Source organism: Sciurus carolinensis, chromosome 18, assembly GCF_902686445.1.
Source record: "Sciurus carolinensis chromosome 18, mSciCar1.2, whole genome shotgun sequence".
In the NCBI taxonomy this organism is placed as follows: domain Eukaryota; kingdom Metazoa; phylum Chordata; class Mammalia; order Rodentia; family Sciuridae; genus Sciurus; species Sciurus carolinensis.
In genome coordinates, this window is record NC_062230.1 from 26,944,313 (window position 1) to 26,971,816 (window position 27,504).

The following is a 27,504-nucleotide window of genomic DNA, read 5'->3' on the forward strand; positions in this document are numbered from 1 at the left end:
GGGGCTCAGGAATCCTAGCAGCCTCCTCTGCTTGACTCTAAGCCCCAGGCCAAGAGCCCTGAAGCTGTTGAGTGCCCGGCTTGCAGGTTTTCCTGTCCTCTGGCTCCCCCTGCTGTTGGCCTTGGGCAAAGCACCAAAACCCTCAAGAGTCCACCTTTAAAAGGAAGAATCTGCCCAGCACAGGAAGGTCATAAAGACAAACGATACGGAACCAACAGCCAACCAACCAGCCAAATAAATCGCTTCAATAAATGGGTTCTTTAAAGGACTATTTTAACTTTCAGCTTATTGCTGAATTCTTAAATTGAGTCATCCTGAATTATCCGTAAGAGGTGAGGTAAATGGATGCCAAAGCGGGACTCCAGGGTTGAATCCCAGCTCTGTGAGGTGCTGGCTGTGTGAACCTCAGCACGTGGCTGGGCCTCTCTGTCCCATCTGTGGAATGGGATGTTATCAGCGCCTGCCCAGGGGATGGCTGAGGGCTGAAACCCCCCGAGTCGACGTGGCTGTGGCTTCCTGAGCGTGCGTGGACTGTTCTGGGAACAGGAGTCTCTCCTGCCCACCTCAAGACTCTGCACAGGCTGTGTCCTCTATCCAGAGCACCAACTATCTCTTTAATGACATTAGTTCCACTTTTCCTTCAATCCCAGGTTACCAGAAACTTCTTATGGGAGCCTCCCCCAAGACCCTGAGTTCCCTCTGTCCCCACGGTCTGTTTCCTTCATGGCATTTATTTGCATTATTCTGCAATAAATAACACCAGCCTCCCCACGAGGCTAAGCTCTACGAGAGCCGTGGGTGGCTGGGTGGCGCCCTCCTCCATTTGAATGTTGAAGTCCCACCTCCCAGGACCCTAGAATGTGACTGTACTTGGAGACAAGGTCTTAAAAGAGGCGATAGGTTAAAGGAAGATCGTGAGGACCTCATCCCACAGGGCATGACAGGTGTCCTTAGAAGAAGAGGAGATTGGGACACAGGACTGAATGCACAGAAGAAAGATCATGTGAAGACACGGGGAGAAGTCAGCCATCTGCAGTCCAAGGAGAGAGGTCTCAGAATGAAACCAACCACTGACACCTTGATCTTAGACTTGTAGCTTCCAGAACTGTGAGGAACTATCCCTGGGTCTTTGGGCTGCCCTGTTGGTGGCTCTTGGTTATGGCAGCCCTAGCACATTCATACAGGTAGGGACTGCCTTGGCTTTTGCTTATCATGTTCCCAGATCCCAGCACTAAGTAGATGCTCAATAAATATGTATTGGCGAGTAACTGGAGGTGCTGGGAGTTGGATGGGGGACACTAGGTTCCCTTAGTTTCTCCTGCAAGTGGCTGGTCTCTGCCTCCCAGAGCCACCTTCCAGGGTGAGACGTAGCACACTGGAACTTGAGGGCAAAGCATTGATGTGTGAAGGAAGAACTAGACACGGGCAGGAGGTGCTTCAGGAAGATTGTTTCTTTAAAATAACTTTTTCATCAAAATAGTTGTGTCTCCTTAATACGACATCTTGGAATATACAGAAATGCATCGAGAAAAGGAAAGAAAAAAGTTATTTTCCCTCTCTCCTCAATTTTCAGGAAAATTACCACAAACATTCGAATGTATTTCTTTCCATTTGTTTTTCCAGCTACTGTTTTTCCTTTATTTTTCAGGGTTGTGATTCTCCACTATGCAAATGTTTTTTGTTCCAATGTTTAAAACAATATAGCTCATGTAATGACGGGTTCCCTTAACTCTGCCAATGGCCACGAAATAAGCAATCGAGTTGACTGTGCCACGATCGTTTCCCTCTGGCTTTGACATCGATTCCTTTCTTCAGTTTTAAACAATCCTACAGTGAACATCTTGGTGCACCAGACATTTTCTACATTTTGAATCCTTTCATTTGTATTAATTCCCAGAGATGGAATTTCTAAAGGGTATGGCCAATTCTAGGGTCTGGGTGTATGACCCCGTGGTTTCATGTAAAGGGTTAATCCTTTACACTTCCACCGGCAGTGACTGAGGCCACAGCACCCAAGGCTACGGTGACCTGCCTTTGCTGGGGATCAGTGGGAAGATGCCGAGGAGCCTCCAGGCACAGGGGGAAGCTGAGTGACCGTGTGCTCTGGCTCAGTGATGTTCTTCCGTTTGTTTCCAGGGTCATCCGCGGATCCGGAGCTGCCCACGTGGGAGTTGAGTGCCTTCATGTCTATGGGGTTGTGAGGACGATGTTCCAGGCAGGGGCTGGCTGACCGGCGACCCCACCACATCCCTCTGGAGCCCTTAGAGGAGGGTTATGGGGCCGTTCTGGGGTGGCCCCTCATCTCCCCCACTCTTGGCTTCTCAATTTACTCCTTTGGATCTTTCCGGAAACTGTCTTTGGCAGTTCTGAAACAAAAGCCACCTAGCGACCCAAAACACAAAGAAAAACCAAAAGAAAAACCCCTTAGCAACCAACCATCATTTTCCCAGGACACTCTGGTCTTGAGTCATCACCTTCTGCCACAATGCAGGAGAGCTGCCATGAGCCAGGCTTCTCCCCAAGTGACGGCCGTCCACACAGCTCGGCACGCAGCACCTGGGCCGTGGCACTTCAGCACCACCTCTGCGTCTGAGTTAAAGGTTGTTGGGGGCTGTGCCTTGTGGACGGCGCTGGAACGGCGCCTGATCACATCGGCAGTGAGGAGGTTAATTGACATAAGCGCACTCAGGTGATTTATCACTGGTCGTATTCAGTTAAGTCCACGCGCACAATGCGTGCACAGGTGTTCCTGAGTGCGCCTGCTCGGGCCTGCTCATTTTGACCCTTGCCGCTCTAGGGCAGCTGGTTCCTCGCCTGATTGCAACTGGCATGGTCCCGCCCTCCGCCTCCTGGAGGGAATATTAGCGGGCAGTAGGCGGGAGCGGGACAGCAAGGAGCAGCAGCTAGCAGAAAGAAGCGGAGAGAAGCCACTAGCAGAAAGGAAGAAGAAAAGGCAGCAAACAGAAGTGGCTCGCAGAGAGAAGCAGCAGGCAGCGGCGGAAGGCAGATCGCAGAGCAGAGAATTGAGAACACACCTCTAGATCACAGATAGGCAGATAGCAGTACACGGGATGCATCACTAAGAAGCACCTCAGATAGACGCACCCTTAGTTCTCAGGATGCAGGACGCATCTTTAAGAAGGAGCAGAACTAAGAAGATATAGATCTCTGAAAGTGTAGTCTCTCTCTCTTAAGCAAAGTCTCTCTTTCTCTCTTAGGCAAAGCCTCTCTCTCTCCTCTCAAAGCAAGTAAACCTCATTTCCTCTATCCTCTATAAACAAGCAAGTAAGGAAGCAGCTCAGAAATGGAAGTAGCTCATTTTCCAGTCCACCACTGATAAATACCCGTGCAATTGTTGCCACGGGCAGTAATAAATATCTGTGGAAGTCAACAAAAGGTCAGTTCTTAGGCAAGAACAAAATGTGCTTCGGAGAGGGTCTGTGAGGAAATGGACTGGGGTGAAGCAGCTCCCCGGTACCGGCTTGGAGCCTGGGCCTCTGTGGGAGCCCAGGGGGCAAGCACCCATCTCATTCCCCAGCTGGTGGCATCTGAGAATTCCAGACACTTACCTTCCTGGGGTACTTGTACGGAGCAGTGACCTTTTTCACGTGCTCCTGGAGTTCCCGGGTTAGTGCTTCCGGGTCATGAGAGGAGTAGGCTGGAGAAAGAACTATAAATGCCTTTACCACCTGCATGGGGGAAAACAGAAAGGGTCAAGCCTTCTAGAACCACGCTTCCAGCCTTGTGAATAAGGGCTCACGTTTGCCAGTGACATAGACAACATCAACTCTTCTGTCACCTTCCTTTCCAGGATCAGCTGTTAGAAGCGTTGGCGCTTGTGGAATGACTTCAGAGTCCTGTTTGTCCTCGGACTAGTCCCCAGCCCATGAGGCACCAAAGTGGCCTCTCCTAAGATGCAAACACGATGGAGCAAAAATCTTCACAAACTCTAGGACCTTTTACTTCCAGGGTTTCCTGACTGGGAAGAGAGTAGGGCCTGGGTCTGCACAAGCAGACTGATAGAAATCTACTTTTCAAGATATTGAAAGAATCAATATCTACTTTCAAATATCTACTTTCAAGGGCAGGTGGGTCTTTCAGAGACCACACATCGGAAGTTTGCAATCAGCAAACATGGAGCTATATCACATCCATTCCAGACATCCTGAGGGACATTCTACACCTTGGCTTTTCCTGTTCAGGTTTCTCCTACCAGCTGTCTATTGCCAAGAAGGAGAAGAGTCCCAAACTCGGGCACAACCAAACATGGCTTCTGATAAGTCCACTTGGTTGCTAATCCATGCCAGCATGAAACTCTGCCAAGGGTATCACTGTCCTTCCACACTTCCGAGGTGTGTCACCAGAACCATGACTTCATATTCTGGTAGATCTTAGGAAGGGCGCTCTTTTACTATGATAACCACTAAACTCTTGCTATGTGTTCTAAGCACCACACACAGATGAGCTTGGAGCATGCAGCCTTGGTCACAGACCCGGTTAACTCGTCGTGCGCAGAACAAGGCACGATTTTCCAGGTTGCATATCTCCAGCAAAGAGATGGGACTCACACCTCCCTCCTTCTGGACTCAAATTTTTAGTGGGGAAAATCACTTGGCAAGGGAAGGCTGGCTAATATGCAGATGCTCTGGGATGCGCCCTAGCTGGTCTGATTCAGCAGCTCTGACTTGAGGTCTAAAGTCCGTATTTTAAATAAGAGCTCCAGATGATGCAGCTGTGAACAGTCCAGGGACCACTTTGAGAATCAGTGCTCTGGCCCTGGTGCTCCTAGCACGGCAAGGTGATGCAACACTTCTATAAGATTATGTTGGATTTATAGCCAGTGAAAGGTACATGAGTCTGCATGTAAGCTCAGCCTTCCCATTCTATCTGTTTCTCTGGGACCCACAGCAAGAAATTTGCATCTGTCCAGTGAAAGCCAAGCTTATTAACTTTGGCTCATCTTTTCCCCTGCTATACAGAAACACATTCGGTCATCCTCAAGTTGATGTCCCTCCTGAATTACAGCCAACAGCAACCAGGACTGGTATATTTGCTGTATTCTCCTCTGCAAGCAGGAAGAAATTCTTTTTGGATAGGATGGACAACAGAACCTGCCTCTGCCCCCAAGATCTCTTGTCCGATAGTCAGCCTCCTTTGGACCCAGTTCAATGTCCACTTAAAATGGTAGTGTGGTATTTTCTCTTGGTGTCCCTCTAGAAAGTATCTGCACCTCTAAAGGCACGAAGCCCATGCTTAATTAAAAAGAATGTTTATCTGTTGGTGGCATTTCGACTTTGTGGTGCTGGGCGGGGCGAGGTACTGGACAGGGGGATGTGGACCTTCCTGCTTGCTTGTCGGGTGTTCACAGGTACAGAAGCAGGAGGCCCTGTCCTGGGCGGGCCTGTTACCTCCCCCCGGATGGGGTCTGGGCTGCTGACCACAGCAGACTCGAGCACAGCCGGGTGTTCGGCCAGGGCGCTCTCTACTTCCACAGGTCCAATTCGGTAGCTGGAAACGGAAAAGAAACTTCAAGAGGCTTCCCTTCACCCCGGAAACTTCAAAGGAAGGAGCAAAGAGTAGACAGGCTGACCTCGAAGAGTTGATCACATCATCGCTTCTTCCCACGAACCAAAAGTGGCCGTCCTCATCCATGTGGGCTCGGTCCCCTGTGAGGTAGAAGTCGCCTCGTTCTGAGGCAGCCGTCTTCTCGGGATTGTCCTGAAGGACAAAGAAAGTTCACGAAGGACTTGCTTTTCTTCCTTCCTTCCTCTCTCTTTCTCCCTCTATCTTCCTTCCTTCCTTCCTTCCTCTCTCCCTCCCTCCCTCTCTCTCTCTCTCTCTTCCTTTCTTCCTTCCTTTCCTGTTTTCTTCCTTCCTTCCTTCCTTCCTTTCTCTCTTCCTCTTATTTCCTTCCTTCCTTCCTTCCTTCCTTCCTTACTTCCTTTCTTCCTTCCCTTCCTTCCTTACTTCCTTTCTTCCTTCCCTTCCTTCCTTCTTCCTCTCTCTCTTCTTCCTTCCTTCTTTCCTACCTTCCTTTCTCTCTCTCTCTCTCTCTTTCTCTCTCTCTCTCTCTCCCTTTCTTTCTCTCTCACAGTGGCAAAGGTCAGTGACTGCCTGAGAAGCCCCAAGCTTGACAGTCCTGAAAGGGAGCCCAGCACTGTCCAAGCCCCTGCTGGCCCAAACTCCCCCCAGAGCAGGTGGCTGCTGGCCTGTGAATTTGTGGGGCTCCTCTCTTTTAATTGGAAGGAAGCTACCAGGAAAAGATCTGGGTCGGTCACCGTCACCATCTTTAGAAGGGTGCTAGGGGTCACAGTTGAATGCAGGAACAGGCTTAAAAGAGCACACTGGAGGCAGGAGGTAGAAAGTGGGAGTTTGGGGGAAGAAAAATCCACAGGGGAGAGGCAAGGGCCCAGGAAGGAAAAGATGCCAAACTGTGATTCTCAAAGTCTTAAGGAAAAAGCTACTGCTTGGCAATGAAAAGACACAAATTACTAATAAACAACATAAGTGCCTGGCCAACATGTTATGCTGAGCATAAAAAGCTAGGGATGCAAGAGTGAGTGTGTGTATATATATATATATATATATATATATATATATATATATATATATATTCTTTTCTTAATGACAGAATTATTAGATAATGACTAGAAATAATTTACCAATTGCCAGCAGTTTGGGGTAGGGAGGATCAATGGCAAAGGGGCACGGGGGGATCTTGGGGGTGACCACAACGTTCCACATCTTGACTCTGGTGGTGGTGACTCTGGTGTATATATTTGTCAAAAGTCACATGCCTACTTAACATGAGCGCATTTTTTTGCAGGTAAATTATACCTTCTTTCAAAACACACACTTAGAGAAGAAAAGCAAAAAGATAATCTATCAATGCCTAAAAATAACACAAACGGTAAGATATGCACTCAGAAAACCTAAAACTCTACAGAATATCAAAGAAGGTCTACACAAACGGAAAGACATCTTAATGATGTAGAAAGAAAATTAATTCCTGGTACTGGTGATGGAAAGAAAAAGCTTGCAGAAAGTGGAGGTTCTCATCCTGCAAATGACTTAAAAAATTACTTTAGTACTCTCTCAAGGGAGTAATCACAGACCCAGAGAGGATGTGTCATGTGACCTGCAGGTGTGCCACTGTATACCTAGAGACGTGGACACTCAACAAACAATGAATAATTTTTCCAAGAATGTTAATTCACTGCTTACAAAAATATTAGAAGTCTATTAGAATTTTAGCCTTATTCCTGCTTAGCACGATTACTAGCTTTATAGGTAAGTTTCTCTGATTTTAAATGAAATAAAGCAAAAGAGTGTTTCTCTTGTAGTGACATAAAAACCCTAAAAGACAACATTACAGAAACAAATGGTCTGATTTTTATCTGCTTGCAATACTTCTGCTGATTGAGAGCTGAGTCTATACACAAGATGGAATTTCTATAAATCAGTTGTTATGGTTTGGGAAGGTGGCAAAGTCTCATGTGTGAGACGGTACAAGAATGTTCAGAGGTGAAATGATTGACTTATGAGCTTTAACCTAAGAAGTGGATTAATGCACTGTAGGCAGGTCCGATGGGCTGGAGGAAGTAGGTCACTGGGGGCAGGCCTTTAGGGTTTATATCTTGTCCCTGGTGAGTGGCGCTCTCTCTGCTTCCTGGCCGCCATGTCCTGAGCTGCTTTCTCTGCCATTCCCTTCCGCCATGATGTTCTGCCTCACTTCAGACCCAGAGCTATGGAGTTGGCCAACCACGGACTGAACCGCTGAAACCATGAGCCAAAATAAGCTTTTCCTCTTCTAAGATTTTCTTGTGCTTTAGTCACAGTGACGAAAAGCGGACTAAAATAACAGTGGTTCTTAATCTGGGTCACACGTTTGAATCACCTGGGGAGACGATCCACGCCATTCAAAATTTTGATTTACTTAGTCTGAGGTGCGACACAAGTATCAGTAATAGTCGAATCTTCCCAGGTTTTCTTATGCACAGCCAGGTTTGAGAGTTTAATGGCAAAGAGGTTGGGAGAAAAAATCCATCGTAATGCCAACCAAGGTGGGTATGAAGAAAAGTTAGCTCCTGGTTTATTTCAGAAACTTGAACTGAAATCCCGGAATGTAAGGCCTGACCAGCAAGTCAAAAGGAGAACCCCGAAAACTCAGCTCTGACACAGAATTTCAGTTTCACCTTTTCAGTCCTTGCCCTCCCCTGAACTTGGATTTTCTCATCCCTAAAATCATGAGGGCACTTGCATGTCACTTTTAAACACAACCACACTTAAACCCCACGACCTGTGTGTGCGAGCAACATGACACTAGATAGGTCACTTCTCTGTACAGCTTTCCCTCTCAGCAACAGGATCTTGCTGATAAGAGTGCCAACCTGCCTCCTATGATTATTCCAAGGGTTAAACATATACTTATAAAATGTGCTGCGCAAGGCTTAACGCATGGTCATTGCTAAGAGAGTGGACGATCCCTGTCTCTTACCAGGTAGCAATTGAAGAAACAGAAGGGCCGGGTGGGTCTGACACGCACGGCGATGTTCCCCTCTTCTCCGGGAGGCAGGACCACACCCTCGTCATCCACAATCTGGTGGAGGAATCACGGGGTGGTTGGTGTCTCAGCTCCTGCACAGCCAGGCTGCCCGGCTGGGGCGGGGGTCCCGCTCCTGGCCAGCCCTGGCACCGGCTGCCTACCTGCACGTTGTAGGGCGGGAAGGCCTTCCCCATGGACCCAGACTTGATGGTGGAGCCTTTCAGATTGGCACAGATCACAACCTGGAGAGAAACCAGGACCGATAAGGAGCCTCATCCTCTTAGCTTCTTCCTGATCCGAGCTCTTCTGTCACCTGCCGACTACTTCTTCCTCCCTTTCTCACCTTCTTCTTTCTCTTCTCTCTCCTCTCCCTTCTCTTCTTTCCTCTCTGTTCCTTTCTCCTTCTGTTATGGTTTGGATAGGTGGCGTCCACCTCCAGACTCCTGTGCTAACGCAGGAATCTTCAGAGGCGAGACGACTGGATCATGGGAGCTGGAACCTAGTTTGAATGGACTGACTGGGTGGTGACTGTGGGCAGGGGGGCGTGGCTGGAGGAGGTGGGTCACTGGGGTTGGGTCTTCCCTGTGACCCTTCCTCCATTCCCTCTCTTTGCTTCCTGGCTGCCACTAATGGAGCAGCCCTTCCACCATGATGGTCTGCCTCACCTTGGGTCCAGAGCACTGGATCTGGCCATCCATGGACTAAACCTCTGACACCATGAGCCCAGATAAACCTTTCCTCCTCTAGGTTGTTCTTGTGGGTGTTTTGGTCATGGAGTCACAAAGCTGACGACCACACCTTCCTCCCTTCCTCGCTCCCGTCCTTTTTTCTTCCTTCCTCCCTTCTCTTTCCTTTTCTTCCTTTCCCTTCTCTTCCCTTCCTTCCTTCTTTCTCTCTTCTTTCCACAGTAAGGACACACATGTAAGGAGCTCTTTCATGGGCACTTACACATCAAGAACTTAACATATAACTAAGCTGAAAGACCCCACTGCTCCCCACATCTCTGCCCAGAGGATTACAGAGGATGCTTCTTAGGATTTGGGACTCTCCCCAAAACACGTGCAGGCTGTTCTCATGGAGACAAACGGACCCTTGGCCAGGAGAGCCAGTTTACTAGTCATGGAGTAATCGTGAAGTTTCTTTTAAACCAAAAGGAAGAGAAGCTGATGGAGATTTGTTATCAGTGTTTCTTCCCTGAGGACAGGGCAGTCCTGACAGGTATCAGAGAAAGGACAGACAGAAAGGCAGGAGGTGTGGGGATCTCGCTCTTGGCCAGCAGGAGGTGCTGTGGAGCCAGCGGTCCTGTCTGCTGAGCTGAGGGCTCGCCTGGTGGAGACCCCCGACAGCACTCACTGTTTCCGACTGCCCGTAGCCTTCATGAAGCTCCAGGCCCGTCTGGCACTTCCACTTCTGCCTCACGTCAGGGTTGAGGGCCTCTCCCCCACACACACAGTGTCTCAGGCTGTGGAACCGGTACCTTTCTCAAGTGGGAAGACAAAGTGGCCTGAGTCAGGACCCCCACACCTGCCAGGTCCAGACTCCCAAAGCACTAGGGAGTAAACTTCCCTGCTTTACAGTCTTTCCCAAGGACCCCACCCTCTGGCTTTCCAGGTATGTTTTTCTCAGGGACAGATCATTTTTTAAAAATTCATTCTTAACTGAGTTTGGAAATAAAAGCTCAGAACTTACTGATTTTGGCATAACATGGATGAGTTTCAGGTAAATGGGCCAAAATAATTTAGCAAGAAACAAACAGATGGATAATAAACTGATCGAGAGAACGATTGGATTGAAAAAGATAAAACAGTTAAAATTGAAAAGATAAAAAGTGACCTTCTGAGAATTCCCCAAATTCTCATGAATAGTTCAAAAATTTCTAAAGATGTTAAGTAAATTTGAAAACAACCTCTCAGCAAATTATCTGAAATGTTTTTAAAACTCAGTGATTGCAAATATACTTTTAATCCTTTTTTTTCCCCTTTTGGATCCAATTGGATGGATTGAGTTACTTAGTATTACTAAGCACCAAGTACTGAGTGTTTAGAATCATCACAGTGTTTCGTGGTTAGTACCATTCAACCAAATTCCTTTTGAACAAATTGATCAGAGACTGTTTTCAGCTAAAATCATAATGTGGTGCTGGATACAACAGATGGATAAATGGGACGAATTCTTACATTGTAGAAGAATTCACTTTGAGAATCTTGTAAGATCTCCCTCTTTAGGCGTTTCATGGCCAGAGTGTGATAAGGGAAGATAAGGGGTAGGGGAAGGCCGCTCCCCACAATTGGGACAGGATAGAAGAGCAAGACAGATTAGAGTTGGTATGTTACTGAGGGGTGAGGGAATTCTCCAGTACCCCAGAAACTTTCTCTGCCTGCCAGTTGACATTGCTTTGGATTCACCCAGAATGAGAGTCGTCCAGTATTTCATTACCTTCTCTTGAGTGCCCAATGGCAGGTCTCTAAAGAATGGCTGGCGTGGGTCTGTCTGGGGCTGGGAGCTGGAGGACCCGCTATGGTGGGCTTGTTAGTCCCACCAGACCTATGAGCACATTCCATGGGTGGTAAATAATAACTCAATTTTTCTACACTCACAAAAAAAAAAAAAAAAAAAAAAAAAAAAAAAAAAAAAAAAACCAGATACACAGCTGAGGGAATAGTCTATGGTGGGAAGAAAGCCAATGTCAAGTGTTAAAACTTCAGACTGCCTTAAATCTACTGAGTTCCATTTGCATATACATTCCTGGGGTCCAGAAAATCATCTTTGCATAGTGTCTACAAGGGATGTGGGTGTGTATTCTTGTGTGTGTGTGTGTGTGTGTGTGTGTGTGTGTGTGTGTGGCTGCAAGAGAGAGAGAAAGAGAGAGAGAGACAGAGAGAGACAGAGAGAGACAGGAGACAAATAGGCATTACAGACAGAGGCAGAAAAAGAGAGACAGAGACAGGAATGAGAGGGCAGGGTTACATATATTCATTCTTTGACCCTCAAAGCATCAAATTGATAGGCTGTACCTTGTCAGATCCTCTTGCACAAGCAGCCGGAAGATGGTTGGGACACAGCAGAGGGTGGTTATTGGGAACCTGGAGAGAGTCTAAACAAAAACAACAGGTGCAAGATCTTAGAGTCCTTGGGGTGGAAGTTCATAGAGATGGAATCGGAGAACTGGGTCTTCATGTTCTCATTATTGAAGAGAGAAATAGAAAACTATGTGTTGTGCCCAGCCTCCAGCCTCCAGCCTCCAAGATAACCTCTAATGACCTTCACCTCCTGGTACTTGTGCCTTTGTGGGGACCCTTCCTACACTGCACCAAGATTGGTTTGTGGGACCAAGAGAATTCTGTTGAGGTGAAAGATGTCACTTTTGAGATTAGGTTACGTGAAGCTGAAGGCCTCTGTCTTCAATATTCTCACTCTTTCTGCCTCTCTTGGATTACTCACTCTGGAAGAAGCAAGGAACCATGTTGTGAGTGCACTCCAGCCGTCCCTGTGGATGAGTGAGGAACTGAAGCCTCTGACCCACAGCCAGGGAGGACCTGAACTCTGTTCAAAATTGCAAGTTGGTTTTTGAGCAGATTCTCTAGCCTTGAGATGACTGCAATCCTATCTCACATCTTTAAAAAAAAATTATTACTGAGGCAAAATACACACAATAGATGATTTCCTCATTTTCAATGTACAGTTCAATGGCACTGAGTATTTTCACACTGTTGAGCAACCATGGCCACCAACTATCTGCAGAACTCTTTTTATCTTACCAAACTGAAACTCTGTACCCATTACACAATAACTTTCCATTACCCTCTGCCCCAGTTCCTGGTTGTCACCATCCTACATTCGGTTGCCATGAATTTGATTACTCTGAGGACCTCATGTTTGTAGAATCACAGAGTATTTGTTTTATGCCTGAATTCTTTCACTTAGCATAATGTCCTCAAGGCTCATCTATCTTGCACCATCTCAGAATTTCCCTCTTTTTAAAAGCTGAATAATATTCATACATTTTCTTTACTCATTGATCTGTTGAGGGATATTGGGTTGCTTCTCCCTTTTAGCTACTGTAAATAACGCTGCTGAGAGCACTGTGGTACCTGATTGACATCTTGACTACAACCTCACGAGAGATCCTGCTCCAGAACCACCTAGTTAAGCTACTTCCAGATTCTTGATCATTAGAAACTATGAGAGAATGTGAACGTTTCTGTTTTAAGCTGATAAATTTTGGGTTGATTTACTGTATAGCAAAAGATAATAAATACACTATTTTGGGACTGGAAGCAATGGAAGGAGAATACACACTTGTTGGCTGATCAAGTCCTATGGAAGTAATGACAATGATGAGCTTGATTAATAACAATAACAAATGTTTGTAAAGAATGTACTGTGTTCCTGGTATCATTTTATTCTCATGACAACTCAATATAAACATGTGATCCCTTTCTATGCTTCAGATGGGGAGACTGAGTCTTAAGGAGGCTAGGTGAGTTTCCCAAGGCCATGCTGCTAGCTAAGAGATGTAAGATGAGAGTTCAGGTCTGACCAATGGCACAGTGTGTGCCATTCGCCACCACATGATACAGCTTGCCTCAATGCAAAGAGTATGGGTAGATGAGTCTTCTTCTGATGCTTTAAGGAATGTCATTTAGGATGCAGAGGACAGAAGAAAGCAGCCCTGTGTTCTCACTGGGGGTATCAATTCTGCCTCCCTAAGGGAAGATCCTGAGAGGCTGGGCGAGAGTCATCAGGTCCATCGTTGGGTGAAAGACTTCCAATGAGCAGCAGGGCCAGCTGGAATTGAGAAGTAGACTTTGATTTTACCCAAGGTTTTGACTAATAACTAGGGTCTCAACAGGAGCCTAGAAAAGAAGGTGGTAGAGAGAGAGGTAACCCAGGTAGGGAAAAAATATAGGATAAGCAAAGGTCTGGAGAGATGCTCTTCTTTCTATCTAGGGATCCAACTTGAGCATAAGCAGTGACTGAAGATAGCCAGGTGGTCAGGAACCATATTATGGGAGTCCTGGGAGACTTTCCAGGTAACATCAGCATGAAGGAAGCCTCTGGTCACCAGTTGGTGCGTTTTCTCCTACAACCTTGAAATCTATATTCCACTCACCTTGTTTATACCAAAGACATAAGAGATGTTTCAGTCTCTTACATTTAGGATAACTTTGGCATCAACTCGAGGAAGTTCATGCACAAAAACACAAGATCCATTAGACCAGGCGGAGAAGAGAGTCCAGGCTGCCTTCACCCAACCAGTGTCAGTGGTGTTCCAGAAGATGTCCGATTCGGTCAAGGTCATCCACTGCCTGTCGAAATAGGGAAAACCATCACCCCCAGCAAGGCCTCTGACTTTAAAAAGGATCACATGACCCGGATCACCTTATTTGGAGTCCTGATCACAGTGGCTATTCACTTACACTTGTCAAATCTGCACAAGAACCATCAAGTCAACTCTTATCTCAACAAGCATTTTTTGTTGAGGATCTTTTATGTACCTATGATCTAGGTTAATAGTACAGAATTAAAATGATAAGTCTCATACATGAAGTTCACAGTCTAGCGGGAGCAAGATATAAGGGGACAGTGAGCTCAAGACACTGTGATAAAGGCACTGTTTACAGCCAACATGTGTTCAGCACTTAGTCTGGATTTAGTGTCAGGGATATGAAAACGATTGTTCCTACTTTAGAGAGCTTATAGGTTTAGTAAGTATAAAACATCCAGGAAGCCCCTGGAGAGCCTGTTTCAGCAGAGTGAAACACCAAGACTGTTCAATTACAGAGAACAGACGTCTAACCCAGAGCAGGGGTGGAGATGGAGTCGGAGGTTGCTTCCATGGAGGAGAGGACACTTGGATTTGACTCGTAGTAGAATTGCAGAGGTGCTGCAGAGAAGAAGGAGCATCTCAGGAAGGGGAAACTGCCCGTGAAGGTGGAAGACAGACAAGTGGCCATGTTGCGCCCTTGGATTCCGGGACAAGTACGTTCCTCGTCCTCCTCAATGGGGGCTCCTTCTCGGGCCCCTCTGCTGCGTCCTCCTGTCTCTCCCTTCCATGAAGCTATGCCTTGGTTCTCAGTCCTGAGAACCCCTCTCTTCTCCTTCTACATGGCTCTTTGCTGATCTCATCCAGTCTCTTTCTCACCAACTTTAGACCAGGAGATCCAAATGCCTACTCAACATCTCCAGTTTAACTAGGGATATGGAGATGCAAAATTCTCCTCTCAAGTTCACGATGCCAAAAATTCACTCCTGGTTTCCTCCCGCTGGGGGCTCCTTCACGTCTTCTCCTTTTCATTTATCACCATATGACTCAGGGTCTTTCTTGACTCTTCTCTCTCTCTCGTTCCACATTCAAACAGTCAGCACATCTGACTACGTCTGTGTTCAAAACACATCCTGTCTCTGCTGCTCCCCTGGACGATCACCACCCTTTCCTCTTCAGGTGCCAGTCCCATCCTTGATCCTCCCTGTCATTCTTTGCCTCTTACCATTTATTATCAACCCAACATACTGAGTGAGCCTTTAAAAAACAACAAAAGGCATATCAGGTCACTCCTCCGCTCCAAATAGTCAATGTTTCTCAAAAGAAGAGAGAGAAAGATTAAATATCGAATGGCGATGTGATTGAGCAATTGTGCTTCTGAGACCCCCAAAAATTAAAAGCAAGGACTTGAACCGATACTTGCACACCAGTGTCCACAGCAACATTAATGACAACAGCTGGAGTGTGGGCATATCCCAAGGGTCTGCCAACAGGTGTGCGGATCTAAAACTGGTTTCATAGACCTACCATGGAATATCTTTCAGCCTTAAAAAGTAAGGACATTTTAACACATGTTACAAAATGAATGAAACTTCTGATGCTAAGAGAAAGAAACTAAGTTGCAAAAACCAAAGAGCAAATATTATGTAGGTGCATCTACATGAAGTTCCTGGAGTAGTTAAATGCACAGAGATGGAAAGTAGAAGCCACAGCAACTCAGGGAGGCCCTAAGCAACTCAGTGAGACCCTGTCTCTAAATAAAATATAATAAAGGGCTGGGGATGTGGCTCAGTGGTTAAGCGCCCCTGGGTTCAATCCCTGGTACTGAAAAAAAAAAAAAAAAAAAGAAAAGAAAAATCAAACAAAAAACAAAACAAAACAAAAACAAAAACCAAAGCAAAACCACAAACCACTCTGCTGTCATGTATATCTAAAAAGAACAACAACAACAAGAAAGTAGAAGAGAGGCTGTTGGGAGGTAAGGGGAGGGAAATGGGCAGTTATTGCATGTGGAGAGAGATTCTGTTTGGAAATATATATAAATAATTATAGATGGTGGCGATGGTTGCAAAAAGTGTGAGTCTGTGTAACAATCCTGGATGGTACACTCAACATGGTGAAAATGGTAAATTTTGCTGGAAAAAAGGATGTTGAATGCTTTCATTATAAATAAATGGGGCTGGGGGTATAGTTCAGTTGATAGAGTGCTTACCTCATAAGCATGAGATCCTGGGTTCAATCCCAGCACCGCAAAATAAATAAATAAATAAAATATAAATAAATAAATAAATAAATAATAAATAAATGACAGGCTTCTGAGGATATGGACAGGTTTACTGTGTCCAGAATGCTCCACAACACATTCGTTGATGGAAACCTCACATGGTACTCCATAAATAGGTCCCATTTGAGGTAAAGGCTAAAATTATTTTTTTAAATGGTGAATTTTAGATTATGCATATTTTGCCACACTTGAACATAAAACCCTCCCACTGAGTTTTGTGCTACTCAGAGTAAAGCCCAAAGTCTCCAGGGCCCTACCTGATTGGCGCTCCCATGGCCTCGGCCCTCGGTTCCTGCCACCTCCCTTTCCCAGGCCCCTGCCCGCTTGCTCGCGCTCTGCTCTAGGACCCTCTGGACAGGCCGTGCCCAGTACCTTCCACAGGCCACAAAGCCCAGTCCGTAGCTGCACTGGGAGTGCTCGACCATCTTGGGGGTCCCCGTTGTCCCGCTGGTGAAGTAGATGGCCAGCGCATCTCGACTCTTGGTCTTCACGCCCTTGTGCTCTGAAGATGCGTCTCTGGAAAATGTAAAAATACGAGGCGCGACTCCCAATTGTGAACGGTATTTTTACCATTTCAATAAATACCGTGTGGGAGCTCCTCTGAGATGCAGCCTGTACTATCTACCGCCACCTCCTCCCATGATTACCCTTTTGCAGATGAGGAAACTGAGGCTCAACATGGTGAAGTGCCTCATTCCAAGGAGCCCTCTGTTCTCCAAGCACGACCTGAGGAGTTTCTGTGTCCGTGTGCATGATTCCACACTCGGGCGTAACCCCATCCCACCTCAATTCCTAATGAGCTGGAGCTCTTTCTAAAGCTTCCCCCAAATTTGGGGGTTTGAATTTTGGTTAATTCCCAAAGCTTTGTGATTTAGGGAATCAGTTAACTTGTAGTTCATGGTTCTCAACCTTGGGATCCCCAGATAAGCTTTTAAAAGAAATACCATGACCTGGACCCCATCCTGGACAAATGAAATCAGAATCTCAATTTTTTTTTTTTCCTTAAAGCTCCTCAGGTAATTCTACTGACAACTAAAATTGAGAACCACCGATCTAGGCCAAGCGAGCAATTCATCAAAATTGCATGGGCTGATTTAAAAGACATACAGATTCCATGAGCTCTGGCTCATAATGTCTGGTTAAATAGGTCCAATGTGGGACCTTTGAATCCACAGTTTAAACAGAACCCAGGAGAATCTGGTCTGCGGGATGGGCATTTGCGCCTCCACAGTCCAAGTCTCTGAGGGCCCCCTTTTGGATGCTGGCCTCCAATCCGAACGGTCTCAAGTTCCCAGAAAGGTTCCACCGAGTCCTTGCCTCTAGGCAGAGGTGGCTGTAGCTCTATCCCAGCACTTACTTAACCACTTTTTAGCAACTTGGGCAGATCACTTCACGTTTGCAAACCTTTTTCCTCACCTGTAAAATTGGGTTACATCGCAATTCATAGGGTTCTTTTCGAGGACGAAATGAGATTATTCTTTACTGTGTTCTGAGCACCAAACACAAAACTCATCACAGAATAGATATTCACTCAATCTTTCCCTGCACAAACCAGTGTAGGTGACTGCTTTCCTAGTGCCGTACCTAGCATACACGAAGCGTGCGACACACGGCGGTTATTTTATTTTTAGCCACCTGCTGTGTACCGAACCATTGTATAGGTTAGCTCATATACTGGTAGCTCCAAAAACTACTGCCAACATCATAGAAAAAAATAGGGCATAGAAAAGCTAGAGACGCATTCAGGACTGACTGAATGAGTGACCTGGAACATTTAAGATGGTCACAAAGATTATGTCTCAGAGCATCCTGGCTTCCAAAGAGAACGTTGCCCTCTGATTCACTCTTTGTGTGCCCTTGGCAATGTGTTTGGTCTTCTGTTGGCTAAAGGGGATATGCCTTGACTTCATGTCATTGTCCTTCCCCCAGAGAGCCGTGACTCACTGCAGGAGTTCCCTGAAGTTCATCCAGCCTGGGCGACCACTGTCGGACACCAGAAGCTTGGTCTGGAGGGATGGGCAGTCAGCACTGATGGCGTCCACCTGCGGGGCTAGGGAGTCACTGGTGATGATGGACTTGGCCTTGGATGTCTGCAGCCGGTACTTGAGGTCCTTCTCCGTCAGCTGGGAGATACCAGGAATCATGACGACACCTGACATTACACACACACAGAGGGTGTTGGCTTAACAGCAGGGAAAACCCCAGTGTAGAAACCAGAAATGGGAGCAGGAAGGAGAGGATCCGGGTGCCTGAGCTGGAAGAGGTGCCAGTAAGAAATCCACTTATCAGGAGAACTATTTGGCCTTTGGTTTTTTGGAATTGGCTTATTTCACTTAGCATGATTCTCCAATTCCTTTCATTTATCTGCAAATGCCATAATGTTATTCTTCTTTATGGCTGAATAATATTCCATTGTATATATATAGCACAGTTTCTTTTTCCATTCATCTGTTGAAGGACATCTAGGTTGGTTCCACAATCTACCTATTGTGAATTGAGCAGCTACATACATTGATGTACATGTATGATTACATGAATGGTATGAATCTACATTGTGTACCACCATAGAAACAAAATGATGTGCCCCATTTGTGTACAATGAATCAAAATGCAGTCTGTAAAAAATAAAAAAATAAGTTAAAAAAAAAAAAAGAAATCCAGAAAACACTTGAGGAGCTTTGACTTGTGTGAAGAACTTTATATATCTTATTTTATTTAATGCTCATAACCTTGGGAAGTGAATGCTGTTGATACCTATTTGTAGGTTTTTTAAAACCCTAAGTTTTAGAACTGTAGGCCTTAAATAAATTAAATGACTTGCCCAAGAGCACAGAGCTAATAGGTTGTAAAACCAAAATTGTAAAGTCAAGCACTGGTAAATCTGGGTCTATGATCTTGATTGTATTGTTTTGCCTGAACCTAGTTCGGTGGTTTTCTGTGCCTTTCAAGTGAAATGCCACAGTGAATCCTTATACTGGGTGTGGGTTGCTTGCAGGCACAAGGAAGAGAGAGAGGTAGGGGTTCCTGGACCCTCAGATGGTTCAACCGAAGGCACTCTCAGGCTAGCTGATTTCATCTCTTCCCAAGGGGAAGAGGAGAGGAAGCAAAAATCAGGGGTAAACTTTAACCAGGCACTTGAAAAACCTCAAGAATCTCAGGATGCATGTTGCAAACATTTCCTTGAGTCCAACACTCTCATTTCACAAACGAGAGGAAACAGATTCCCCAAAGAATTGGCTGCCCTGCTGCGTAGTTATTGAGGTCAGAAGAGAGAGGAAGGGGTCAGTCACAAGCAGCACAAGAGCCACATTAGGGTCCTTGTCCTTTGCTCTTCTTCCAAACTGCTGCAGGATTTGGGTTTCCCAGCCCCAACACTTGGAGCTGCCCAGTGGGATTCTTCATTCTACCTCTGTGTTTTAGCTATTTCCAGCAGCAGTCTGTCCTACCTAGAGTTTTGCTTGTGGTGCTTTGGGGAACAGAGGTGACAGAAGGGTATAAGGAGAAAATCAGGTGCATCACGTAAAGATCTCAGCTTGGGTGTCTTCTAAAGAGTTGGAGAGGATATCAGACTTGACATGGTAACACAGGATGTGGTTTTTGTTTTATGTTTTAAACAAGTCGCTATTTATTTACTCATTCATTTGGTACTGGGAATTGAATCCAGAGCCTCGTACACGCTAGGCATACATTCCGCCACCAGGCTATACCCACAGGCCATGTCCATTTTTAAAATTTTTGCTTGCTTTTTCCCCCAAATTTTTAAAATTGGTTCATTATAGTTGTACTCGGGAGTGGGATTTGATGTGGTTTGGGGTTATTTTACTTTATTTGGACACCAAAGAGGAGGATGAGTGTGTATCATTGGAGGAACAGGAAATTTAGGTAACAAGAAATAATAAACCAAAGGGAAGTTTCGAGCCTACAAATCACTTGACCTGGTGACTGGCACATAGCAGTTGCTCAAGAAAAGCGTAGGGAGGGGCTCCTTGTACTTTGGCCCGTGATGAAAGGGCCTGCTTTTATGTATTGCTTTGGGATCTTGCCCTGGGATGAATCAAGTTTGTGCTTGTTGGACAGATGAAGCTCCACACAGGACTCGTGTAGCTGCAGGACATCTGGCAGATAGTGTCTGCCCTCACTGGAGCCCCAGCCCTGCCCACTGACCTGTCCGCATACACGCCACGCTGGCCAGCCACCACTCTGGAAGTCTTGGGAGCACCAGCATCATCCTGTCCCCGGGCTGCAGGCCGCACACACGCTCCAGAATGTTGGCTGCCTTCCTTGACTGATTTCCCAGCTCCTCAAAGCTCCACTTGACCTCCGTTCCTTTACCATCCACCCACCAGAAAGCAGGATTCGGGGGCCGGTGCCCAGCCTAGACATGGTACAGGAAGAAGAAAGGTAGAAGCCCTTCATTGAGAATTTTTGTTTGCTTGTTCTTTTTTTAAAAAATGAATCTTATTTTTTTTTACTATAGTTAATACATTGGGTATATTTATAGGGCTCAAAAATCAAGATGATACCAAAAGATGCATATTGAGGTTTGTTCCCTTCCTTGGGTCTCTCTGCCCTGTTCCCCACTCCACCTCCCTTTCACTAATAAAATCATTTTATTAGTTTCTTCTGTATCTTTCTAGTGTTTCTTTAGGCAAACATGAGTATATATTTCCCCCATACCATTTTTTCGTTGTTGTTACCAGGGATTGAACCTAGGAGCACTTAAGCACTGAGCCATATCTCTAGCCCTTTTTAACATCTTTTTTTTTTTTTTTTAATTTAGAGATAGGGTCTTGTTGAGTTGCTTAGGCCCTCACTAAGTTGCTGAGGCTGACTTTGAACTTGCAATCCTCCTGCCTCAAACTCCTGAGCTGCTGGAACCCATACCATCTTCTTAATGCCAAAGTTAGCATATAGGTTACACTGTCCTGTATTCTCCGCTTTTTAAAATTGAAATATTGTTCACCTACTACTAAAATCATCAAAGTTTACAATTCATTGGTTTTAGTATATTCTAAAGGTTGCATAACCATCATCACTATCTAATCTCAAAATATTTTCATTACCCAAAAGAGAGGCAGTGCACAAATTATCAACTCTATTTAGCCTTCACTTCTTACTTGCTCAAAAACCTCAACATCAGCCCAAGGTGAGTGCTTACGGTTTTTTTAGGTCTTTCCCAAGCGTGTGCGAAGCCCTGGGAGTGTACAGAGTCCCACTTGTGATGTTGCTTTTGAGATTCTCAGGAACAAATGGGAGTTTTTCAAAGCTCCTATGGATATGTCCTTCCCTAGCTTCTCATTTCTAGCTTCTTGGTTTGTCTATTGTTTGCCCTGATTGGAATCCACCCCGTGTTGTGTAACCACAAAGTTAAAACACTTGCCTGTACTTGTTTTTGACTAAGGACCTCAGGGAAAAGGCTCTTCCAATTGGTTGAGCTCTGAGTCAGGTCAAATACAAATAACTTTGCAAAGGAGGTTTTCCAGAGAACCACCCGACCATTCAAATATGGAGAATTCTTTTGGGAATGAATTTCGAAAAAGTCCCAACTCCATTCCGCTTCCTCTGTGGCTTCAGGAGACATTGAGAACAAGGACGGTTGTTTTACAAGTTACCATGTAACTGGCAAAGTGGGGGTTTGGGCTCAGGAGGGTTAAAGGCCACAGAGCTTGCCATCTTGCTGATTCGGCCTTTCCTTTAATAAATGCTCCCTGATAACTGTCATGTCTGGTTGGTTTCTGGAATTCTGAGAAATTTGATTCTCATAATCTTTCCAGGACCTTGTTGTTGCTCCTGTTGCTTTTATGAAGCACAGAGTTGTTGAAAGTCCTGTTCCCCCACGTTTGTTGACTTCCTCCTGCTTGTTTGTTTTGCTAATGTTCAGAAGGCCTCTTAGGACGTCTCCTGCCCCCCAAAATGGCAAAAAGAGCTTAGACTTTGTAGACAGTCAGAAATGGAGCCTCCTGGCTGTGTCTCCTACAATGACTCTGGATTTCTGACTCCCATTTTACAGGTGAGAAAACTGAGTCCTAGAAAGCTTAGGGAGCGTGTCCAAATTCACAGTTCAAGTGTGTGGGTGAACCCCATCCATCGGACAGCAAAACCAGTCCTGTCCCTCTTCATTCCACCTCCCTAAGCTCTGCCATATTCACTAGCAGCGCGTCACTGTCTACTAACAGTGGCATTGACCTCGCTTTCTCTTTCAACAAGGTTACCTTAAAATTAACATCAATACATTTCTTGGAAGTAAAATTTGCTATTTCCTTATTATCAATAAAATGCTTTATCTTAACATAAATGTAACACAGAAAGGGACAGTAAAGAAGGAAGCGTATGCAGAGAGAGGCTCGAGGAGAGCAGGATAATCTCACTCGGGTCTGTGCACCTGCTCTGATCTGTGAAGAGCTTTCAGCCTGAGCGCTGCTCTCTCCTTGTGCAGAAGGGAGTGAATGAGAGTGAGATATTGAAGAGAGGATAAGCTCCAGGCAAAACCTCCTCCACTAGATCCCAGTTATCGAAGGGAATCAAGAGAGGGCGTCACTGTCTCGTGGTGTGATTTGGACCTAGAAATGCGAGATACCTCCAGGGTAATGCTAGAGTATTTCTGGCTCGTAACACTTAATCATAACTTTTTCCCTGTTCAATGCTGACAGTTTAATTTTTGGACTTGCAAAGATGCCGGGTCAAAATGTGCAAATCAACCTTATAGTCTCGGGTCTCTCTGGGGTGGCTGGGGGCACCAGGGCGGAACGGGGTTCACCTTTTCCAGCTGACTCCACACATCCAGCACGTCATGGGCAAAGTTGAAGTATTCAGGCACTGGCTGCCTCCCCAGATTGATGGCTTCCCACGTGGCCACAATCTTCTGGGGGTCAGGGAGAGGTGACAGGTGCCCACGAGACCTGCAGAATCCCCGGGAGCTCCTCAGCGCCTGGAGGACGGGGCCTCTCAGCCACAGCCTCATGTGGTCTGCTGCCTCTCGCCTGTCACCGAAGAGAGGAGAGAGGCCGTCACTCTGAATCCTGGGTTTGGGGTTGGGGAGAACCCCGTGGCCAGTCCGGAGGGTGACTGCAGCTCATACTGGACACACTGTTGGCCTCCAGCCTCAGTTCTGCTGTGTGACATGGGTCATTTCCCTTCTCTGAATCTGAGGTCCAGTCCTCTCACCTCTCAGTGCTTGTGGTTCTTTGTGGGTCGGAGATCATTAACTGCAAGCCCACTTTCCAAAGCCAGGTCTAAAGGGAATCCGTCCCATGTAATTTATTTTGTTGTTGCCTTAAAAAGAATCTTAAAGTACATTGTTAATTGACAGAGTGATTGAACACATTGGTGGGGTCCAGCGTGACATTTTAATAAATGTGTACAATGGACCATGATCAGATTAGGGCGATCGGCACAGTCATTACCTCGGATATTTATCATTTCTTTGTGTTGTAGCGTTCCAAATCCTCTCTGTTAATTGTTTCCTCAAATACCCTTTGACTTGTCCTGAGCTGGCCCGAGAAAACCAAAGAAAGCTCTCTGGCAGCACTGCCTGGCGAAAACGGACCCTGAGCCACACGGTACTTTTCCCAAAGAAGAGTAAAAAGAAACAGTGGACATTTATCTGAATATCTTATTTAACCAGGTATATGGAAAATATCATTTCAATATGGAATCCGTTTGAAAAGTAGTGATTAAAGAGATAGCGTGATGCATTATTCCCCAAAGACTTGTGGGCTGAGGGCTTGTTCCCAATGCCACCATGTTCAAAGGTGGGACTTTGGGGAAGGGATGGATCAGGAGGACTCTGAGCTCATCAGTGGATTCATGGTTGGGGGATTCACAGCTGAACGAATTATCAGGAGGTGGCGGAAACTGCAGGGGATGTCGTCCTGGTTGGAGGAAGAAGGTCACTGGGGTCAAGCCCTAGCAGGGTGCACCGTGTGTGTATCCCAGGCCCTTCCCCTCTCTTTCTTTCTCTCCCTCCCCACTTCCTGGCTGCCACAGATGTGCGGCTTTCCTTCGCCATGGTCTCCCTGCCTTCCTGTGGAGCCGTCCAACCATGAACTGAAACCTCTGAAACCGTGAATCAAAATCAACTTCTCCTCCTTTAAGTTGTTTTCCTCAGTTATTCTGTCACAGCAGTGCAAATCTCACGAATGCAGGTATTTTGCATTTTCTTGTACCAAGTCCTAGGAATGCAATGCGCATTTCACGTTGGCAAGCACACGCCAATTTGGACCGGCCATAGTTTGAATGCCCAAGAGTCACAGGTGGGCAGTGACACTGTACTGCACAGGGCTGTTTTAGTGTCCTGCTATTGAAAGTGTGATCTCTGGACCAGCTGCAGCATCTGGGTGCTTGTGCCAATTGCAGAACCTCAGTCTCCACCCCACACGTGTGGAACTAGAATCTGCCCCTTAGCTGGGTCTCCAGATGCATGGAGTGTCCATCAAAGTTCTAGAAGCTGTGGCCTAGGGGCTGGGTCTCCTGTTTCAATTCTCTCTGCCAAGTTCCTCTTGGTAGTAATAATAACAGAATGTGGTAATAACAACCAACATTAATAATGCATCACTACACAAGAAAATCCAATCACAACCACCATCTATTGAAGGCTCACTGTGGACCAAGCATGTTGAAAGTTCTTCATAAACACTATTTCATTAAAACATTACCATCCTCGGTTGAAAATATCATTTTCTCTATTTTGCAAATAAAAAAAGGAGGCACATAAAGAAAATAAAGAAAAGACAAAAGTAACTTTTGACCTCCCCTCCCAGTCTCCCAGCCTCCCAGCCTCAGCTGTGGCCACTAATTCTGGGCCTGGGGCCCTGGAGACTCCCTCACCTCCTCTCCTCATGGCTCCTAAATTCTGCCCCAAGTCTGTGCCTTGGTTTTCCAACCCTAGATTTCCTTTTTTTTTTTTTTTTTTTTTTTTTTTTTGGGTGCCAGAGATTGAATCCAAGGGTGCTTAACCACTGAGCTACATCCCTACCCCTTTTTAATATTGTATTTAAAGACAGGGTCTCACTAAGTTTCTCAGGCTGGCTTTGAACTTGCAATCCTCCTGTCTCAGCCTCCTGAGCCTCTGGGATTATGGGTGTGCGTCTCTGCACTTGGCAAGATTTCTTTCTTTTTTTTTTTTAATATTTTTTTGTAGTTGTAGATGGACAGAATGCACTTATTTGTTTATTTTTATGTGGTGCTGAGGACTGAACCCAGTACCCCGCACGTGCTAGGCAAGTGCTCCACACTGAGCTACAGCCCCAGCCCCCTTGACTTCTTATTTCTTGACAGCTGATAATTAGAATCCCCAGGCCTCCCTCTGAAGCTTCCCAAGGCCATTGCTGTGGAGGATTTCTTGCCCAGTTACCTTGTTCTCGGGCCCAGGAAATGCAAAAGTCTTCTGTGCTCCGCTCCAGCAGAAGGGCAGACCCGAAAACCCTTCAGGATGCAGGACGCTGGGGAGGGCGAGTTACGGACTCAACCTCTCCTGGGGAACTTTGGCCCCAAACAGAGCCCAGAGGGCAGGTCCAGAAGCCAGCAGTGCTGGCTGGTCAGAGCACTTGGAGCCAGGAACAGTGGGTCCCTGCCAGGCTTTGCTCCCAGCTCCCGGTGGCTGCAAGTGAAGCCAGAACTGGGGACCGGCAGTTAGTGTAGAAGTAGGGGATCGGGTCAAATGGAGGAAACGGAGGCCATAAAGACCTCTGCCTCTGCAAGTCAGAGACTGCCCCTGGGAGGATGGACGGTCAAGGATCTCCGGAGCCCAGTGATTACCAAGTTTACCTGAGCTTGTCAGGGACTACGGCAGGGAGCTGCTAACAATGTCCCCTGGGCCCTTACCTGCCTGCATCACTTTGTCCCTCCCCCTGCCATCTGCTGTTCACCTTTTTGCTATGTCACCGCAACTCCTGGGCCTAGTCATATAGGCAGGAAGGAGAGATAAGGGGGAAGAGCACAGAACAAAGGAGACCCTAACCTAAGAAAGAGGTAGGGCGTGCTCACTTCTTGGGACTCTAGAACATCAGCCATGGCCCCTTCTCCCTCCCGGGAGAAGCCTGTATTAATATGCTTTAAATAAATATAAGTAAAGCCTGCTTGATATGCTGGCCTTGGTGTGCTTCTCTGATGCTGTGCTTCAACACCTGAGCAAGCAGGACTCGTCACCGTCAAGCGGTATCACAAGGTCGAACCCCGCTCCAGCCTGGGATGCCTCCCAACTGGTGAATGTGTTCCCTGAGGATTTAGGGTGCCACCTCATCTAAAAGGAGAACGGGACTTCATTCCGTTGTAACAGAAAGGATCCACTAGTGACGGGCCTTGTCCATTTCCTGCTCAAGACCCTCCCGTCCACAGAGATGGAAAGTCATTGAGAGTTTGCCCGGGCCCAGCAGAGGTGGCATGTGAACAGTGAACGCCAGGGTCACAAGGGTCATCTCCGAAGTGATGAAATCGTTCTAAATTTGGATGATGGTCACAGCAATATTGCTGTGTAAATTTACTAAAAATAGCGATGGTGACGATAATGACTGTCAAACTAAGACATCGAATAAAGAGCCTCCCGCGCTCCCTGCCTCCCCGGTCAGAGCGAAGTCCTGGCCACTGCCTAGCGCACCCACCGCGTGTCCTGCCGGCTTCTCCCTTCCTGTCCCCTTGCTCGTCCTGTTCCCACCGTGCTGGCTCACTGTCCTCTGAGGTTCTGACTCGTTTCTCTGGGGACACAACAGTCGCATTGTCCCCACTTGCCGGGGTTTCCAGTACCTGTTGCCGTGACCTCCTGCCAGCCGGGGCGGCGTGCCTGTCCCTCTGCAGGTCTCTCTGTGTGTCCCCGTGGGCGACCTCCCTGAGACCAGCACCCTCTCCCGGCCCGTCCCACCCTCCATTCCCTGCTAGGCTTTCCCCCTTAGCTTGGATCACCTCCTAGTGCTCCATCTTTTGTATTTATTCACTTTGTTTCCCCCTTCCCTACGTACACGCTAGCACGTGAGTCCCATGGGGACATTTATCTTGGATCTTGGGCCCTGCCGTGTCCCCAGCACTTAGAACAGCACGTGTCGTGATGGGGAGTTTGGTAAATCTTTGTTGGGTCGAGCAGAGTGATCGACTAATATTGATTCAACGTCCTCTATCTGCAGAGTGCTGTGCGGAGACGTCCTGTGTGAAACAGATTGATTTCTGTCCTTCTGGGTACAAAGTGTGCCCATGATTTTGTTTTCATAGAATCACACCAAACCCGGGGAGGTGCCCTGTCACTAGGACCTGTAGAAACTTCATTTTCTCTTTAGAGCGTCTTCCTTAGCCCTAGAATTGGACCAAAATCCCCCGATGGCAGAGGGGCAGTGGACGTCCTATATAGAGAGGACTCGGGTGTTCAGCCCTTTCTGTAATCATGTCCCCCTGCGACTCCGTCTTATTGCTGGTTAGGTCAGC

The 27,504-nt window shown here is 46.6% G+C and overlaps 1 protein-coding gene across 4 annotated transcripts; it reads right to left on the minus strand.

Annotated features, from left to right (window-relative positions):
* Positions 1–1,376: 1,376 nt before the first annotated feature.
* Positions 1,377–25,651, minus strand: Acsm5 (acyl-CoA synthetase medium chain family member 5). Of its 4 annotated transcripts, none has more exons than XM_047534238.1 (14): positions 25,448–25,648; positions 22,853–23,075; positions 20,260–20,470; positions 18,040–18,247; positions 16,468–16,611; positions 13,701–13,854; positions 11,560–11,639; positions 9,899–10,022; positions 8,707–8,787; positions 8,498–8,599; positions 5,591–5,718; positions 5,439–5,508; positions 3,570–3,689; positions 1,377–2,382 (listed from the first exon to the last, which is right to left on the minus strand). In XM_047534238.1, exons 2-14 carry the CDS (start codon positions 23,054–23,056, stop codon positions 2,299–2,301), a joined length of 1,710 nt encoding a protein of 569 aa, XP_047390194.1. In that variant the 5' UTR covers positions 23,057–23,075; positions 25,448–25,648; the 3' UTR covers positions 1,377–2,298. The 4 variants fall into 4 exon arrangements, 3 of the variants coding, with proteins under 3 accessions (XP_047390194.1, XP_047390193.1, XP_047390195.1); XM_047534237.1 differs by having other exon boundaries at positions 1,382–2,382; positions 5,409–5,508; positions 25,448–25,644; XR_007106173.1 differs by lacking the exon at positions 1,377–2,382 and adding an exon at positions 3,800–3,909 and having other exon boundaries at positions 25,448–25,651.
* Positions 25,652–27,504: the final 1,853 nt, after the last annotated feature.